This window comes from Argopecten irradians, chromosome 3 (assembly GCF_041381155.1).
Source record: "Argopecten irradians isolate NY chromosome 3, Ai_NY, whole genome shotgun sequence".
In the NCBI taxonomy this organism is placed as follows: Eukaryota; Metazoa; Mollusca; class Bivalvia; order Pectinida; family Pectinidae; genus Argopecten; species Argopecten irradians.
Genome location: NC_091136.1, coordinates 40462403 through 40480841, shown reverse-complemented (window position 1 = coordinate 40480841; position 18439 = coordinate 40462403). Strand labels below are relative to the sequence as shown.

The 18439-nt window shown below is 33.3% G+C and overlaps 2 protein-coding genes across 3 annotated transcripts; both read right to left on the bottom strand.

Annotated features, from left to right (window-relative positions):
* Positions 1 to 651: 651 nt before the first annotated feature.
* On the bottom strand, positions 652 to 7727 carry LOC138318587 (phytanoyl-CoA dioxygenase domain-containing protein 1 homolog). Its single transcript, XM_069261085.1, has 9 exons — positions 7444 to 7727; positions 6374 to 6491; positions 5629 to 5729; positions 4555 to 4696; positions 3174 to 3268; positions 2813 to 2915; positions 2292 to 2376; positions 1877 to 2069; positions 652 to 994 (listed from the first exon to the last, which is right to left on the bottom strand). The coding sequence occupies exons 1-9, from the start codon at positions 7597 to 7599 to the stop codon at positions 866 to 868; spliced, it is 1122 nt and encodes a 373-aa protein (XP_069117186.1). The 5' UTR covers positions 7600 to 7727; the 3' UTR covers positions 652 to 865.
* Positions 7728 to 8849: 1122 nt separating this feature from the next.
* On the bottom strand, positions 8850 to 18439 carry LOC138318586 (phytanoyl-CoA dioxygenase domain-containing protein 1 homolog). Of its 2 annotated transcripts, none has more exons than XM_069261084.1 (9): positions 18279 to 18439; positions 14607 to 14724; positions 14079 to 14179; positions 13554 to 13695; positions 13174 to 13268; positions 12775 to 12880; positions 12425 to 12509; positions 10799 to 11000; positions 8850 to 9734 (listed from the first exon to the last, which is right to left on the bottom strand). In XM_069261084.1, exons 1-9 carry the CDS (start codon positions 18399 to 18401, stop codon positions 9600 to 9602), a joined length of 1107 nt encoding a protein of 368 aa, XP_069117185.1. In that variant the 5' UTR covers positions 18402 to 18439; the 3' UTR covers positions 8850 to 9599. The 2 variants fall into 2 exon arrangements, with proteins under 2 accessions (XP_069117185.1, XP_069117184.1); XM_069261083.1 differs by lacking the exon at positions 18279 to 18439 and adding an exon at positions 15245 to 15427.

The window sequence follows — 18439 nt, the reverse complement described above, 5'->3', positions numbered from 1 at the left end:
AATTGAACTTCACAATTTTGATTTATTTTCATTTTGGTGAGAATACTTTAGGTAATTTACTTGCGTCTTTTTTACCTAATTTTCTCCAAAAATGATCACTAGAAATTAATTATGACGAGAAGTAAAGCATTTTCTTTAAAAAAAGGATTGATATATATCACATCAATTAAACAATATATATATCGTAGAACATTTTGTTAATTATTTTCATTTACAGGGCAGATATAGTACAGACTAATGCTGTTTTATCATGTGCAGAATCTACTCAAAAATGGCAAATTTGAATATTTATTTAGAAAAAATAGATGGTTCAATTTCTTCGAAACTTTGACAGAAGATGCATAACAACATATTTACTTCATAAATCAAATATGAAAAATATTGAACGACAGGAAAATTTTGGGGAATGTGAGACTACCACCTTAAACGATAGTTCATTTTGGAATAAAAAAGATCGTCTAGTAAACATGTTCATGATATCTATTATTTTTTTAAACATTTCTGCAGATCGGATGATGAAATAATATATTATTTTTAATACTTCCAATGGTTTCTTTGTATTATCATGCTTCGGTTATGACTATTTATTCTGTTTTAAATGGGCAGTAAAGGAATTGCATACACTACGATGATCAAAAGCCAATACCGGTATATAAATAAACTTTATTTGTGTTTCATCGATTACGAAAAGAATTATAAAAGTTTTGCAAATCACTTTCGATCGCCCAGATGTTAGAGCGAGAGTGGGACATAGAGTGGGAGCCCTAGAAAAATTCCACGTCCTCGGGCAGTTAACCCAAAGGTGAAAATTGAGCGGCTTAACCACTTCAACATCCGATCACTCAAAAGTGAGTTTAATTGCTGATCAGGACTTGTCGGCCATGCTGTCGTCCCTGTTGCTCTCGACATGGCGATTCATGTGAACATTCTCCCATTTCTTTATCCATGGTCCTTTTACATGTGTGTCAAATTCGTCTTCAACTTGGTCTGTGTCCTAAACACAAAAATCGGCTTCTTGAATCGTAAAAGTAGTTTGCTAAATTAGATATTTTGTATTCATACCATTTCTTATTGGTTAAGTTTCAGTATAATATTATTATTAAAAAGAATTTCTATTCTAAATTCACTCAACACAATTTTATGATTACAATTATCGATTATCATTTCTTAATTGTGGTCAGCACTGTTGGTTTGTTGGTTGATTTGCCTGAACTCGATATTTTTTTCCAAGTTTTGATCGATTACCTGGTAAACAGTAAGGGTAAACAACGCATTCAAAAATATAAAATCAGTATGCTTATATTTCTTCATACAAATTTTGGTTATGGTCGATTTTGAAGTTGTGGTCGTTCTTATCAATATTACTTTAAAACCATATGCTTAGCAGCAATACGACACTTTTCTTGTACTTGTATTGGTTACTCTATTCGATATTGGTGATTTGGTGCTGTATTTCTTATTATCCTTTGTTAGAACTCTAATTCTGGACGTGGATTTCATGTTAATTGCAGCTGATTTTTTTTCATGTTAAAGAACAAATAAGTTCTTGACTTGAAATTCCCCTGAATTTTTCATGAAGCATTTTCAGGTCAATATCATCTGAAATTTATATAAGGATTTCACACGAAAAAAAAATCAGTTGAAATATGATATGAAGCTATTTTCATTCCAATTTGTCCTGAAATAGACCTCTAGTTTTCTTTATATGAAATGGATCTCATTTTCAAGTCGTTTTCGGGTGAATTTCAGGTAAATCTTAGGTCAAGCTCTTATTTTGCCTGTCTATAACATCATAATTGTTACCACGAATACACTGATGACAAATACGTTTTCAGTATATGTTCAGATATTTAGATAATGTTGAAAAAATGATTACCCCAATTGTGACGTCCCTCAGCAACTGGCGACTACCTAGTCTCTCAAAGGCTTCCCACGACATTTTAAAGTTAGGATCTTTAGCAGTTCTCATCAGAACGCCTTGTTTCAAACCATAGAAGCCGAACGGTTGATCAGGTTTCTGCCAACGAAGGTCCAGACTCCAGCGAATGTCCCCGGATATATTGGGAAGACTGCAGAACACACAATCAAGATAATTCACGTTTACCACTTTGAATCTAGTTCCAAGGCGCCTAGGTAAAGTTTATGTCACCTAACACTCATGACACAAGTCGAACAATTATATTAATAAACACTTAATCGATATCACGTAATTACGAAATCTTCTTATTAATAATATAAAACTAGCACATAAAAGATGTACTACAATGTCTGACAAAGTGAACAATATCTACCTTCTGTGTGGAATTATGTTGTTTAGCAATAGCATTCCACCATAGGGGACTTCACATGTAACGATGTCTTTGTCAAGATTTGCACCTTACAAATATACAAAAAAGGGTAAAAATAGCCAGTATTGTCAGGTATGCAATCAAAATACATATATATGAATAATACCAAAGCAAAACCGCTTTATTTTTTCGATTTCGTAAGATTTCCAGCAAGTCTATTTTGTATAATGAATTATTCAATTATTAAGCTTCTTATAGTTTTAAAGCCAATCGACAGCTAAGATAATTTTTTTTAATTACATAGATTTAATTATCCAAAAGCACATAACGTAAGTTTGCACAAGTCTTAGATTTTGCGGCTTCAGATTGTAAAGGTGAAGTACAAGATCAAAATAAGGGAATTCAAACTTCCCAATTTTTTTCTTTTACAATAAAATGTCATTAAGGTTTTCACTTTTTCTCTTTTTAGATAAAAAAATGTGCATGTGCAAATGTATATTAAGGTGACATAAGAACTACTTTACCAAGACTTTTCTCCATTTCCTCTTCGTCCACCACAATGTAAAACGAGTCTCCATGACGACGGTGAGCAGCAATCTTCCCGGCTCTATGGCCACCATGCATTACCTGAATATAATATGATGAAATAGCTTGAAAACTTTATAATGATATCGTTGAAAATATCTTAAATTTCTTATGCTTTTTTATCATCGTTATCGCCACTTCACTTTTGAAAACGTGTTTTCGCCTATTTTCGCTATTAGACACTATCTTTTCTGTAGTAATATTTCGTATACTCCCTGTATGTCTGTTTGTTTTGACTATTTACCCGTTGTTATAAAAACCCAAAGCACTGTACTGAAAAATAATGATATCCTACGCTACCTGCATGCATCCGTTCTCGACAGTGGAATCCAACAACGGTATCCAAGCTGTTGGTTGTAGGACTTTGTACGACTTGTTATCCAGATAGGCAGAATCTGGAATTGATGTTAAATCAAATACTAGGATCTACATGAATCTAAGCAATAGTCAATATCTTGTGTATCTGCATCACTTTTATTCACATATTTTCGAATGATGCAGACACATGTTCAAAAATGAAATTGAAATAAAGTTATTGTGAACGTCCAACCGCCCGCGAATGAAATTGAAATAAAGTTATTGTGATATTTTTTTTTCAATTAACGTCCTATTAACAGCTATGGTCATGTATGTAAGGACGGCCTCCCATGTATGCGATATGTTGCGTGTGTGTTGTGCGAGGTGCGTGTTTTAGGAGACTGCGGTATATTCATGTTGTGTCTTCTTGTATAGTGGAACTGTTGCTCTTTTTATAGTGCTATATCACTGAAGCATGCCGCCGAAGACATTAAGCAACATACCCCAGCCGGTCACATTATACTGACAACGGGCGAACCAGTCGTCCCACTCCCTGTTTGCTGAGCGCTTAGCAGGAGCAGAAACTACCACTTTTATAGACTTTGGTGTGTCTCGGCCAGGGTACAGAACCCAGAGCCTCAACTCAAGGCCAAAAATGAGGCGGTGCCAAGGGAGGCATTAGGAAAGATAAAGTCAGTTAGGAAGAGAAAAGATAATATCCTAAATTAAGTCGCCTTTTACGATCATGCAATAGGGACAACAGGTACAATTCTAACGCCCTACCTGCGGGGCTAAAGGGAAAAACTGCAATGATGTGGTACGTTATATATTGAGACTATCCATCACACCGATTAAAATCGTCCGTTAGTGGCTATTACATCGTACACAGTATCGCGACCAGGGGCACATCCAGATGACACCAAAACATCATGAACAAGCATCAGATATTGGCCAATGAGAGTCGGGCATTTGAGAAGTCTTTGGCGTAGCTTTGCCTTTACCTTTCACACTATTACATATCAATTAGTTTTTACAATAAATGTAAATTTACAAAATACAGTCATGTTGAATCCTATGAATCATCTGAGGCATCCTTAGTGCCACACTCACGACCTAAGTCATGTTTCATCGCTACTTGTGCAGTGTTGTATCATGAACTATTCCATGAGATATTGGTCACTAGAATACGTTACCGTCAGATAATCCGTGGAAGCAATCAATAAACGAAGTCATAAATATTATATTTTAATTATATCAAATATCAATAAGCATGGCAACAAACTCTAATTATTGCCGTTCTCTTTAGGAAGGAGCATAACCTCACTAGATCGACTATTATATTAACATTATGTTACAAGCTTGTTTTTCTGTCATTGTCACTTACCTTGATGCCAAGGTACTGTTGTAGCCTCATTCTGAGGTATTTTCGTGCGGAGGTTCCATAATGGATGCCCGGCTATTTCCGGTCCTATCAGTTGCTCAATCACATTAAGCAAACGTTCATTGGTCCACAGATCTTTAAATGCCTAAAAAGATTAATTTAATACTGCATAGACGGTAATTTTCGCGGGGCATCTTTATGATCGCGAAAACTTGATATGCTTAAATATTCTAAAGGAAATAGTTGAATCATATATATCCATAAAGCAAGATCGCAGAAAATTTAAAACCGCTAAAATTCATTTTTCTCAATTCTAGATCAAATGACGAAAACCGCAAATATACGGTATAATTTCCTTTTGAAACGAAATAATTATCATAATGTTCTTTTGTATTCATAAATGTGTTACACTAAGCCGTTCTGGAGAAGTACGCTATAGTTGTTTACTCTGTACTGAATATACGTTGTTTATTTATAGAATCATCTTATCAACAAACTCATGTGAATTAAAATGTCCAGGTCAATATTGACATTGATGATATCACAGCAGGATCTTTGTTTATCTTTCCGTGGTAAGGTAACTCGATGACAAAAATCAGAGACCCGGTAAGGCTAAAAGGTGTAACTCTAAACAGACATTATGTGTATGTGCTTGGTATATTAACTATGTATAAAATATCTATCACAGAAATACTTCAAAAAGTATCAATATTTGCGTTTGATATTCAACAACACAAAAACTTTTCCAACTTATTCTTATATACTAAGTACCGTGAAATAAAGGATTTTTTTTATAAATCTCTTTTCTTTTAAGCATATGCTTTTAAGAACCTTACACATTCGTGAAACATCAGTCTCACTGAACACCTAAAGCAAATCAACAATCTTTGAACTCGATTCATTTGATTCTGTATCACAACAATTCTTCATAAAGCTTGATTTACGTGCAATAATTACTACAGCATTGCTTTCATTGGTTAGTTACCAAGCAGATCCTAAATTAATTATTTTTTAATTATTGCACAAATAAGCCAAACACTTACAATCTCTGCACAGGTGACAGGATTAAACGCCTACCTGCGATATCGCTGGGTATTTATGCAAGACAATGTTGGCCCCTGGAAAATCTCTTTCGATGATGGTCAACCTCTCAAAAAAGCCATGCTTGCTGTAGAGATCTGCAATGATACCATGCAAACATTGTCAAATCTAAACAGTGTAATTCTACATAAAATTATGTAGATTTTAGAGTTTTAATTATTCGTTGTAGCCGGTTGTGTCGCCAAAAAAACCACCAAAAAACGGAGTCTTCTAGTTATACAATACTAGTTCCAAAAATGACTTTAAGACACATTTAGTAAATGTTTAAAACGCAATATTGATGTATATAAATATGGAAGAATACAAATGAAATCAATAAATATTCAGATGAAATTTCATCATCACGTTCATATCGATGTAACTTAAAGACATAATACAATGTCTATGTTGCCTTAGTAATGCTACACATAAACAAAAAGGTCTTCGAGCGGGTTATTCTGTATAAAGAACTAGGGCAATGGAATCACGTGCTCAAGAAGAGTTTACGGTATCTGGTTTTTTTATATACAAGAGCGGCTCATTCTGCCGTTCAGCTGTTTATTGATATTACTGGACAGGGAGAGGGGTGTTGAAGGTAATTTCTCGTTGGATCAGTAATGATAATTTTTACAAGTAAAATAAACATGTGAGCATTGGTATTGAAAAATAATATTCCGTTTGATTTGAAAAAGGTAGAATTATCAATTCATGGAACCTACAGGAAAACAACTTCCAATATTACCTTTGATTTTGCCGGCTTTAAACAGTTTCCTCGCAAGTATCTCTATTTGATCTTCTATCGCTTTTCTACATGGATCAAGTTCGGAGGAGGAGAAAAAGTCCTTCACAATTACATATCCCTATCAACAGAGAGGCAAGTTTCGTAAGGCATCGCCCTTTTCTTTACATAAAACCGGATTTCATATCTGTAAGATAACACAGATTTGCCAACCATGCTCCTTGAACTTATTTCAACAGTGAACCAAATCATTTTTGTTATATATATGTTTTTTACACTTGAACGATTAAATGTGTGGTTTGCAATCTTATTTATTTATACGCGTATTGACTAAACGTCTACGGTGCCAATGATTTAAACAAATTGTTTTCATGATTCTTGTCTTTGAATTACTCGTTGATTGATTTCACGTGAATTTGATTGCAATTTTGATAACATGTAATAAAACTTAATTCATTCCTAAGATTGCTGTTTGCACATGTGAGGATGTCGGAATCATTCCACGCTTACTCATTCTCATTGAATATCGACTAAAGTTCTTAATTGTCCTTGATTCATGAATTATGACCTGAAGTACGAGGAAGTAGATATAACGCACATAGACCTGGTTTGAAATTGATTATTTGATGATTATCTGGTGGAAACAGATGACAGATTGCCGTAAACTTCCCCGTCTATAGTTCGACAATGCGTAGTTTAGTGTTCAAGTACCTAAGAAATCTAGATCCGAACGACGTCCAGGGAATAAATCGTATTGTTATCCATAATTAAAATTATTTCAATTAATGCATTCTTTAACCAATTAAGATTATATTTTATGTTTTATGTTATTAATGAGAGCCTTTTCTTAGCGATCAATCTTCATTACGTATACAAATGCATGTTTTCATTATTATATTGAGAACATATGAATATGCAAATTATGTTCATATTTTTAGTAATTTAAACACTTATTTCTTGCTCCAGATTTGTTGTTTTAACACTTCATTACTTGGTTAATATACAAAGCTGATAAAGCGAGTAGTTGCTGGTTTAACTTTGTGTTGATTATAAATGTATATAACTATGCGTACATTCTCGAAGAACTGTCTGATCATGTCATTGGGCAGCTGTCCTGGCTTCTTGTCCTTATTTGGACTTGGCATTGCCCGTATGTCGAACAGTTCTGGATGACCGTCTGCAACCATGCCATACTCGATAGGAGGGTGTCCGACTTGTACATCTGTCATCTTGAGAATGACTGCTTTTCTACTTAGTATCGCTATCTGAGATTTGACCTATTTAACAAAACTATTTATTTTAAACTGCAACTTTTCACTTTGTACAGTACACATATTCATTGTAAATAGAAAATGTGTTTACCCAATACCGATTCCATACGAAATACAATGAATTATAATTTACATAATACAAAATCATTGGCTTCGAAGTAAGCACACTGATTGGATGATTTAAAGAAGACTATGTACTAGAAGACTAGGTGATTTAGACATTTTCTCTAGTGATGCATAAACATAAAAGTATTTTCAGTGCCGTTTTGCTTTGAGTTACTTAACTACTTCACGAATTATAATTAATTATCAGGATGAAGAAGAGAGCATGGTTGTTTTTAAATTATTTTGTCTTAATTCCTACAACATTTACGATATGTTAGATTACCTTCTGTCACAATGTATTCTCGGTTAGATATCTTGTCTTTATTTTTGCCATGTGTATTACAGAAATAAGCCGCCATACTGGTTTACGTCATTGAAGAGATAACCTTGGCCGAGAGCTTAGTCGGGTTGACTATAGGGTCTAAACAAATCTGATAAACGTGTTTATTTAGTGATAATATTTCGATGGTTAATATACACATCAGTTAGCGAAACATCTAGGCACATAATAGTCTTTAATTTGATGCGAGATATCCGTGTTAGCCAAAAATAGTAAGAGAGAGTTAGGAGGTGTTCGTAGTTGAGCGACAGTAACACATGGTCTATATTATCATTTCATCTGGTACATTCCTCTTATATACAATATATATGTATTCTTGCATTACCTTGAAATTGGTTGTTTAGGTAAATTCTTTTGGATGTTAAAACGGTATTGTGGCAATGGATATTTACAAATTCTTCTTTATATGTCAAGGTTTACTATTTGTTAGAGTTTATCGCAAGATTAACGAGATTAAATATTGAAGTAAGAGCTCTTTAAGAAAAACAAAGTTTGCCTCTGGACTTGTACCAAAACCTTAACTGTTATTTTGGTCAATTGGGCCTTTTTAAATTATCAGAATCCAACACTTTCGTCCTTTACATGATTGTTTTTAATCATGACAGCAATTACAATCCATTTATTGTAGAAATCAATGTCAGTTCTTAAGGATAACAGTATTTTAACACGTGCACCAAATCCTTAAATTGATATTTAGGCCCTTTGGGTCTCCTGAAATTTCTCAAATATTTTCTGTCTTAAAATGATTGTCAATACTCATAACAACAATTATAGTCCAAATTTATTGTAGAAATCAATGTCAGTTGTGACGGATAACAGTATTTCAACATTTCCATCGCCGACGCCAGGGTGATTCCGTAAGGTTTTTTTCTCTCTTCGAGAGGCGAAATAAAAAATGATCATAACAAATATCATTCAATAAAATTTAATTAAAAACCTAACCATTCCATAATCAAAACAACTTATTAATGCTGTAAATAAATTTTCATCGTATAATTTTGTAAGAAATTATGAGGTAGATACAACAAAATTCTTCAAAGTTAAGATAATTAACAGATAGAAGTAAGAAAATTGAAAAATAATCAGTAATTGAATTGCACACTGCGCCAGTTATCCAACGTATGGACATTTTCATTCTTCGTTAAGTGGTCAATACACCAATTATAAGTCGAAAAAGGTTATTGATATAATCAAACTTAATCAGTATTATGCTCTATTTTAGAAAGATAATCCAATTCCGTACAATTTTTCCATGAATTAGTCTATCGCCTCCAATCCTTTATTAGGCGCGCCATCATCAGTCATTGTTCAGTTTTACGGAAAGATGTATTATTCTGTACAAATATTTATGTACTATTTAACTGTCCATTGTAGTATGTTGATCATCCGTTTAGCATGGGTTTTTTTTTTTTTTTTTTTTTTTTTTTTGTGTTTTTTGTTTTTTTGTTTTTGTTTTTTGTTTCTTTCCCTAACCAAGCCACGAAACAGTCTGTCATACATCCGTTTTTAAAAGTTATGCTTTATGACCATGCCAAGAACTCATTGTTTCGTCCGTAAGTTTAGATGTATGCTGGTTCATATGTACAATCTCCCACTTCTTCATCCATGGTCCTTGTATTGTAGTATCAAAGTCTGGATCAGTTGAGGGCTACAACAATATTAAGCCATTCCATTATAACAGAAGTATTAAGTATAGTGATTATTTGAAATGACCAATCATTCTCTTAGTTTGATGGTGAACGATTTCCTGTATTTAAGCATTGATGTTACTATTTTTTTAACTTCATAGGGTTATAAAAGAAATTTTGTTTGCAAACTGTATGAATCCGCGTAGCTGATTCAGTGAGCTGGATTTAGAATGAAAACAAATAAAAATTAATCATATTTGAATACATAAACCACCCGTATATTTCCTCCAGCAGAATCATTCACCACGTTTCGGAAACTAGAAAATATATCTAAATTATGGCCTATGTTTTCATTTAGGGAAAGCACTAATCTATCGCACTCTGCTCATGTCAAATATTCAAATATTTCAAAGATTGTGTGAAAGATCAAAATATTTTTTGCATTTCCATTACTTTTCCTTCTAGCAATGCACTCATCTATCACACATAAAATTACTCAACTGAATTTAGTTTAATTCTTTAATCTATGAAAAATATAATGTCTTCGAAATATCTGTTTACTACATCGACGATGTTTTATCTGATTGATACTGAATAATATGTATATTAATATCTTTTTCATTTTTCATTTATCCCAGTCTGTATTTCATTAGTAACTAGGTAATAATCTACTCATTAGCTATTCAAGGCATCCCATCCTCGACACTGCAGGGGTAACTATCACTGTCGTAATATACACCTCTGAATTATGGCATATTAAAACTGGAGGGACTGTGCAAGAACAGATGAAATAGATAGTTTTGTTTATTTGATATACATCACAATAATACGGTTTACTGTATTGAAGTTGAATGCAGCTTTTCTAATCTAAGGACATATATATAGGCCTGTGATGGATCAGTTTTTTTACTCTTAAAAAAACTTGAGGTTTGCTATGACAGGAATAGAAGTGACGGTGATAGTAATACCTGTAGTGTCGAGGATGCAGTGAACCAGACAGGGACAATACTTATAATATCAACTAGTACTTTTATTCTCTATAACAAATGATTAAAATCCATTCGTATGAAAAGTCCACACCCACCTCAAGAATTTCTTTAACGGACTCCCTTTGTTTATCGTGGCGATCAACACCTTCGAAGAGGTCCCATTTGACTTCGTAGTTAGGATCGTTAGACGTTCGCATCAAAACGCCCTCTTTCATGTTATAAAATCCAAAAGGAAGCGAGGGCTTCTGCCAACGAAGGTCCAGACTCCATCTAATCTGCTTTGAGAGGTTCGGCAGACTGCATTAAAAAGTGCCCATGATGATGAATTCAGTGACAACATTTAAATACCATTTAAGTATATTTCGTTATAGAAGTCATTTTATTATTAAAGTGAGATTTTAACAGGGAATTATAAACTATCTAATATATAAACTATATACAAACTAATGTAAACTATGTACACACTATATATAAACAATATACAAACTAAATACAAACTTTATATAAAGTAGTATATACAAACTACATGTAAACTATATAAAACTATGTCTTTATCACATAGCAGGCCCGTCCAGCCATGTCAAACGGCCATGTCATAAATATGTGTAATAACATTATTACGACGTCACATATAGATTTGAATTCATAACATCTGATTAAAGTAGCATGATTGTTTCAGTTGACGGAAACGTCACATCCGAGCCGGATTTCTACTGTTTTATATAGAGAGGAAATTTAAAAGATTTGCTTATATTTCTCTTAAAGATGCTCCACCGCCGACAGAGCATAAATGAAATTCATCATTTGAACAATAATTAGTGTTTAATCGTGTATACATAAGTCTAATTAACACAAAAAATAATATAAAATAATTTGTTTTGCCTTTGGGTCAGGGGCAATCAGTACTTCATTCCATATAGGATATACTGACACGGAATTTTTTCGGGATGCAATTAATGATTTTTTATATTTTTAACTTGAAGTAAAATTAGAAGCTCAAACTTTTCAATGGCGGTAATGGTGTAAATTAAGTAACTTTTGTAACTGAATAAAAATACTAAATCGAGTGCTGCTGTTTTCGATAATGAATAAATACCATTTGTCTGCGGTGGATTATCTTTAATAAAAGTTATCAGTTAAATAGAATCTTACATGAGTGACTCTGTGATATTAAATTTTAAAATTCGTTAAATAATTTGATATTCTACGAGCCTTCATATTAAATTATTGAACTCATTAAATAAATTTCATATCACAGAGTCACTCATGGAAGATCCTTTACATAAACTATATATAAACTATATACAAACTATATATTAATTAGTCTATATACAAACTATATGTAAACTATGTACAAACTTTATGTAAACTATGTACAAGCTATATACAAACTATATATAAATTATATACAAACTATATGTAAACAATATATAAACTATATACAAACTTTATGTAAACAATGTACAAACTAATATAAACAATGTACAAACTAATATAAACTATATAGAAACTATATAGAAACTATATAGAAACTATATGTAAACTATGAACAAACTACATACAAACTATATATAAACCATATACAAACTATATGTCTATATATAAACTATATACAAACTTAATGTAAACTATGTACAATCTAAAGAAACTATATAGAAATTATATAAAAATTATAGGTAAACTCTGCATGAATTATATATAAACTATATAAAAATTCTTACCTTCTGTGAGGGATCATGTTGTTCAGTAGAAGCATGCCGCCGTAAGGAATCGGACATGTCTTGATATCGGTCTCGATGTTCACATCTGTGACAGGAAACATTAGATTATTGTTAATATATAATAATATTGTCATCTCTTGAACATTTGTTTTCGTTTTTCTTCACATCAGCGTGAATTTGCAGATTTTCAATATTTTATTTAGTATTGTTTTTCTGATATAAGAAAACCTTGGTCGTGTTTACAATTGTAATTATCTGTTTTAGTTTAACTCACATATTCCATAGGGAATCGAGTTTGAATAAAAAACGAATCTGGTTACTCACCAATTAACAATGCACTTTATACATACCTAGAGATTTAGCCATTTCATCTTCCTCAAGCATTACGTACCAAGTGCCTCCATAACAACACTGATGTGTAGCCACTTTTCCAGTTTTATGACCGCGATGCGCCACCTAGTGACAACATTTTTTTTCCGTTTTAATCTAAACATCTAAAAACAAACTACCACTGTGAATTTTCATATTTGGCCTTAAACATCGATTGGATATTGAAATAAAACAACATGTAATTGAAATGTAAAGAAACGGAACTGCCAAGAAAATAGACAAAATTGAAGCATGACCAATTTCTTTTTTTTTTCAATCAAACATTTTTAAACATGCTGGTCAAGTAACAACTCTAGTGTCTTAAACACCAACTAAATATCCAAGCATACATAAATTCAACTATCCAATCATTAGAGTACCTGCATACATCCGTTTTGCTCGGTAGCGTCTATCAGCGGAATCCAGGCAGTTGGCTGCAACACTTTGTATGATTCGTTGTCCAAGTATGCAGAATCTTAAGCATAGGCACAAAGATTTTGATTGTTTTTGTTTCGTTTTCTCACGAGGGTTTTTAATGACATATTTCATGTCTACGAAATCGATATTTTATCAAAGGTATGGCATAAAAAATTAAATGCTAACATGAGCAATTGTATTAGCAAGGAACTTCAAACATATTTTTGGGGAATATAACAACCGAACGACTTTATTAGCTTTGAAAAAACCAAATCCTTCGAATAATTCAGCATACATAAACTGTGATGCTACAATATTTACTTTGGTCTTTTATATTAATTACCTTGGTGCCAGGGCACTGTAGTAGCCTCATTTTGAGGGGTCTTCGTTCTGAGGTTCCATACAGGATGTCCAGCAATATCTGGACCAATTAACTGTTCAACGACGTTTAAGAGGCGTTCGTTTGTCCACAAGTTTTTAAAAGCCTAAATAAAGAGAAAGATGAAGATGTATTATGATGCAAAAAGGTAAAACTCACTTGGAAAAAAAATCTATTCAGAAACACACATATGTGTGTGTGTGTGTGTGTGTGTGTGTTTGTGTGTGTGTGTGTGTGTGTGTGTGTGTGTGTGTGTGTGTGTGTGTGTGTGTGTGTGTGTGTGGTGTTGTGGTGGTCGTGCGTGCGTGCGTGCGTGCGTGCGTGCGTGCGTGCGTGGTGCGTGTGCGTGTGCGTGTGCGTGTGTGTGTGTGTGTGTCTAATGTTTTTTGTATCCGTGAATCATTTAAATTATCTAAGTTCAATGAAATGTTATCAGTTTATCACTGTAAAAACAATAGTATACCATCATTCGGACAAAGCACGTCATACCTGCGGAAGTCGGCCAAGTTTATGCAACACTATGTTTGCTCCAGGGAAGTCTCGCTCAATCATGGTAAGTCTTTCATAAAATCCATATTCCTTGTACAATTCTGTAAAAGGATCCCAAATCAGAATTGAAATTGACATGGAATTGTTATAGACAATGTACGAAGCTAAAGAATGTTATGTCCATCTCACATAGTAAGTAATACATGCATGTACAAAATACACGAGATATTAAACAACTCTTATAAAACAAATCATTGCAAATGTATTTTTCATGTTTTCAAATACCTATGATGGATGGCTAAATGTTTTAATGGATAAAATTGGAAACTTTACGTCGATGCAACTACGAAATTATGAATAATGTAGATAGCAAGGAGAAAAAATACACAAATTGTATAAGTATTGATATTGGATTTCCAAGAAATAATATGGGTGTGCTTCCTGTGTCACTGTGTAAATGAAAACATTCACGAGTACCAAAGTAATGGAGTACAGTAAAACAGAGCAAGGTTTGTCCATTTCACCTACCCTTTATCTTCCCTTTCGCCAAAAACTGTTCAGCCATCTCGTCCAGCATGTCGTTTATCGCCGTTTTACAAGGATCGAGTTCTTCTGGTTTGAAAAAGTTTTCAACAATGACGTACCCCTGCAAAATCATCAAATTTCTTATATGAATAATCGTAAGTTGTTTTAGTACATGTAAATACTAGTATTCCCATTTGAATGAGTCAGCAATATGGTAGTAGTTTTCTATTTTGCTTAATATGTTTTGCATCCCTAAAGCAAAAACAGTAGATGGATATACATTTTGTATATTAGACAGGTTCCCTTCACTTAATAAGATGAACTGTTAATAGTTACGTTACGGAGTTCCTAATTCTCAACATTTTACAAAGTAAAGTTTGGTGCCAAATCCATTCTTTTGTGACCTTTTTAAAGAACAAACAATATACCGGTATTTTTATCGATAATTATTAAAATTCCTATAAACTACAGAACTTCATGAACAATGCAAACAAAGAAAAACCTTGTGTCATTTAAAGTATTTTTTCAGGGAAACAACACTATAAGAAACCAATTATGTATGAAAATCTAAATCCAGTTATATTACACAATATCATACCCACTACAAAAGTCAAGGAGAAAAAAACATAATAAAATCATACATCCTCGAAGAATTGTCTAATTTTATCCTCAGACAATTGTCCTGGCTTTGGCACATTAGATGATGGCGGCTTGGCGTCCAAATTAAACAGTTGTGGATTAGTCTCGCCTGTGAAGCCATTAGGGATTGGAGTTTTTATGTCCGCCATGGTGTGTTGTGACCAGGTAAGGTGAACGAAGGAATTATTTTGTGTGGTAACTGTCACGTAGACAAAGTATTATCACAGACCTTGAGCGATTGAGATATGTCCTTTACGAGAAAAGATATTAGAATCTCGCCATCTTATCTTAATATTGCATTGTTTTCTTACGAGGTACGTATTCCTTTTTTTATATATACATATTTAATTGATTAATTGATTTGATAATATATACCAAACACTGAAATTGTACCAACATGACGGATCACCAATTTGATAATATTTTGGTGTAAAAGTAGTAAAATTATTTTCCCTGATTAATGGTGATGTTGATTAAATGGTATTAAATGACTGTTAGGTGTTTTATTCTTGATCCAGATTTGAATTAACCTGATATATCAAGTGTAAATTGTGTTGTAGGTACCAATGGGTATGTCAGTAACAATAACCGTTACGATTTGATAACATCTATACCAACAATCGTTCACCATCTTCTACTTTATACAAATTTACCCTGCAACTATTTACAATGCATGGGTTTCTATATGGGTCGAGAACGATTAGTTTCACTTTGACGGCGTCAACATATGACATCAGATCACAATCACTAGAACGTAGGACTAATAGTCGATGGTGTACGTACGTCGATTTGGTATCTCGAAATCAATTTCACAATTTGTTTCTTAATATACATATTACATTTCTAAGGTAAGGTCTTTCGACAGTAATAACATTAGTACAGACAAATGATGCCCAATTTTGAGGCCATCTGCCTCTATCTCATGACATTCAAAGAACAAACAAGATAACATGTTAAAGCCAGTCTGTGAACGCTTACTTAAAGCCCTCTCTTTATAGAATGTAGATAAGCTATGGACAATTTCTAAAATAGAATACAGTTGTCAAAGCAAGACCTCGGAATGCATCACTCATCAGCTAATTACCATATACGGATATGAACAAATTTAGAAAGTCGACAACATGTTAAGCTTTTAATTTGGGCTATTCATTGAATTTGTGAAAAGTAGGGAAATGAACTATTTATTCCGCTTTTGCATACTACTGGTTATATGCCTTTGTGTGTTGGTATCGATTGTGACCTCATTTATGATCAAAACTCGATCGATTTCTCACAAACATCTAACGTAAAGATTTCGTTACAGATAATATCTACCCTCATGGGCAGATAACTTAGTAATATTCAAACAGAGAATACGTGTATCGGATGTCTTCGTGTCTTGTATGCTAACTGGCAGGGTAAACCATGCACCTCAGTTGATAACCTAATCTGCCGTTACACAAACCTTGACATAGAAAACTACTCGTAAGCTGTCACATGTATCCATGATAATAATATAATTAAAGTGACACTTAAGTACTACACATTAATATGAATTCCTATTACTTTTCTCTGATATTACTCCTCATATCATACACACAATTGATCGATCGGAAATCAGAACCTTAGTTATAATCACAGGTGGTAGGCTAGTTCCTGTGACTCAAAAATAAAAGCTTTGAAAGTTCGGCCAATAAACCTGTGGTAAGAATGGCACTAATTGCTTTATAACTTACTCATAATCATAACACTCTTGATTTCATTGTCCTACAGGTGATTGGAACCCGGACATATCCACTAACGGATTTTCGTATATATTTAGAAATTACGAAAATAAAGGTGACCGTTGAAATAATAGGTTTTATTAGAAAATGTATATAGATGCCGACATTGTGAATTTCTATTCTGTCTTGTCGTGTTTTATTTTCACCTAGATATTTTGCTAAACCCTTTGACGGCACATGGCTTTAGCACAGTTAATCGAATATCATATATAGAGAATTAGTTTCAAAAAGTTACTTCCTTGCGTTTAACTCTGGAAATAAATTGTAACGGCAAAAGATATTATTCCGACATGCCTGTCAAAAACCCTAGATGAGTTCTGTTATGCAATAACATGTTTTCAAAACCTTTGAGGAGATGATTTCCTCGATATTCCCCTGTTACATCCTTATCCCGAACGTCACTTCACTTATCTCTTTTTTCACCAATAAACCTCTCAGTCCATGCTTATAAGTGTTAGTCGAGATTTGGTAGGGAAATGTGCATTAACACTGAGTCAGTTGAATATATTTCCTCCTAAATATCATTCATGCAGCATATATTTAATGCAAAGAGAGGCAAATGGGTCCTAATAGCCATCTGACAAAATTGATTTTGCAAAAGACTAATAACAGGATTCCAACGCCAAATTACTTAAGCAGCAAAAAATTCAGTAAAGTCCCCCTTTTACCCTCAATGACAGACCAGTCTTATGTACATTTAGATTGCGCATTCGGTCAGATGACCAATAAACTATAACCAAATAGAAATAAAGTTTTCATATAAAAAAAACTTGCACCTGTAAGACAGAAATATTTTTTTTAACGAATCGTGTTAAAAATACTTCATATCACAGTATCACAATAATAAATGTGTATTTCGATATTCTTTTCAATGATAACACTTTCGTAAAATCGGTAGTAAGATAGGATGAATGGATCAAGTATCCTAAAACATTTAAGCAGATCTCAACAACCTCAGAGACCTGCTTCATTTGTGTGTCAGCAAGGTTTATTTATAGATTTGTTCACTTTAGTACTAGAGAACAGATAGAAGAGTATACATATGTAGTTCGTAAGAGCATGAACTGACAATAGAGCAGAAGATTGACATTTTGTCTTCAACAGGTTAAGAACCACTCCGGTTTAGTTCATATATTTCCGAGACTCTACTTTCCGGATCGGTTCCCATCATGAAGATTTGTTTGTGTGATTCACAATAGACAGTACTACAATGACCTATATATTCGCATACACAAATACTAACTTATAAGACAGACCGAATCTGTGTACTCACGTCTATAAAGAATTGTTTAATGACATCGTCTGGTAACTGTCCGATTTTTCTCTGAGTAGCAGGAGGTGGCATTGCTTCGATGTTGAAAACATTTGCATTCCCATCTTCTGTTACCGCCGCCATGGTCGTCAGATGTCTTTTGACGTTCCATCGTAGGTCAA

Coding starts and splice junctions, on each gene's coding strand:
- LOC138318586 (XM_069261083.1), bottom strand. CDS start 15,391: ATGGCGGACATAAAAACTCCAATCCCTAATGGCTTCACAGGCGAGACT. Junction 14,180..14,606: donor GGCGAAAGGGAAGATAAAGG/GTAGGTGAAATG, acceptor ATCCTTTTACAG/AATTGTACAAGGAATATGGA. Junction 13,269..13,553: donor TACAGTGCCCTGGCACCAAG/GTAATTAATATA, acceptor CCTATGCTTAAG/ATTCTGCATACTTGGACAAC.
- LOC138318587 (XM_069261085.1), bottom strand. CDS start 7,599: ATGACAGATGTACAAGTCGGACACCCTCCTATCGAGTATGGCATGGTT. Junction 5,730..6,373: donor TAAAGCCGGCAAAATCAAAG/GTAATATTGGAA, acceptor GTATCATTGCAG/ATCTCTACAGCAAGCATGGC. Junction 2,070..2,291: donor AACATAATTCCACACAGAAG/GTAGATATTGTT, acceptor TGTGTTCTGCAG/TCTTCCCAATATATCCGGGG.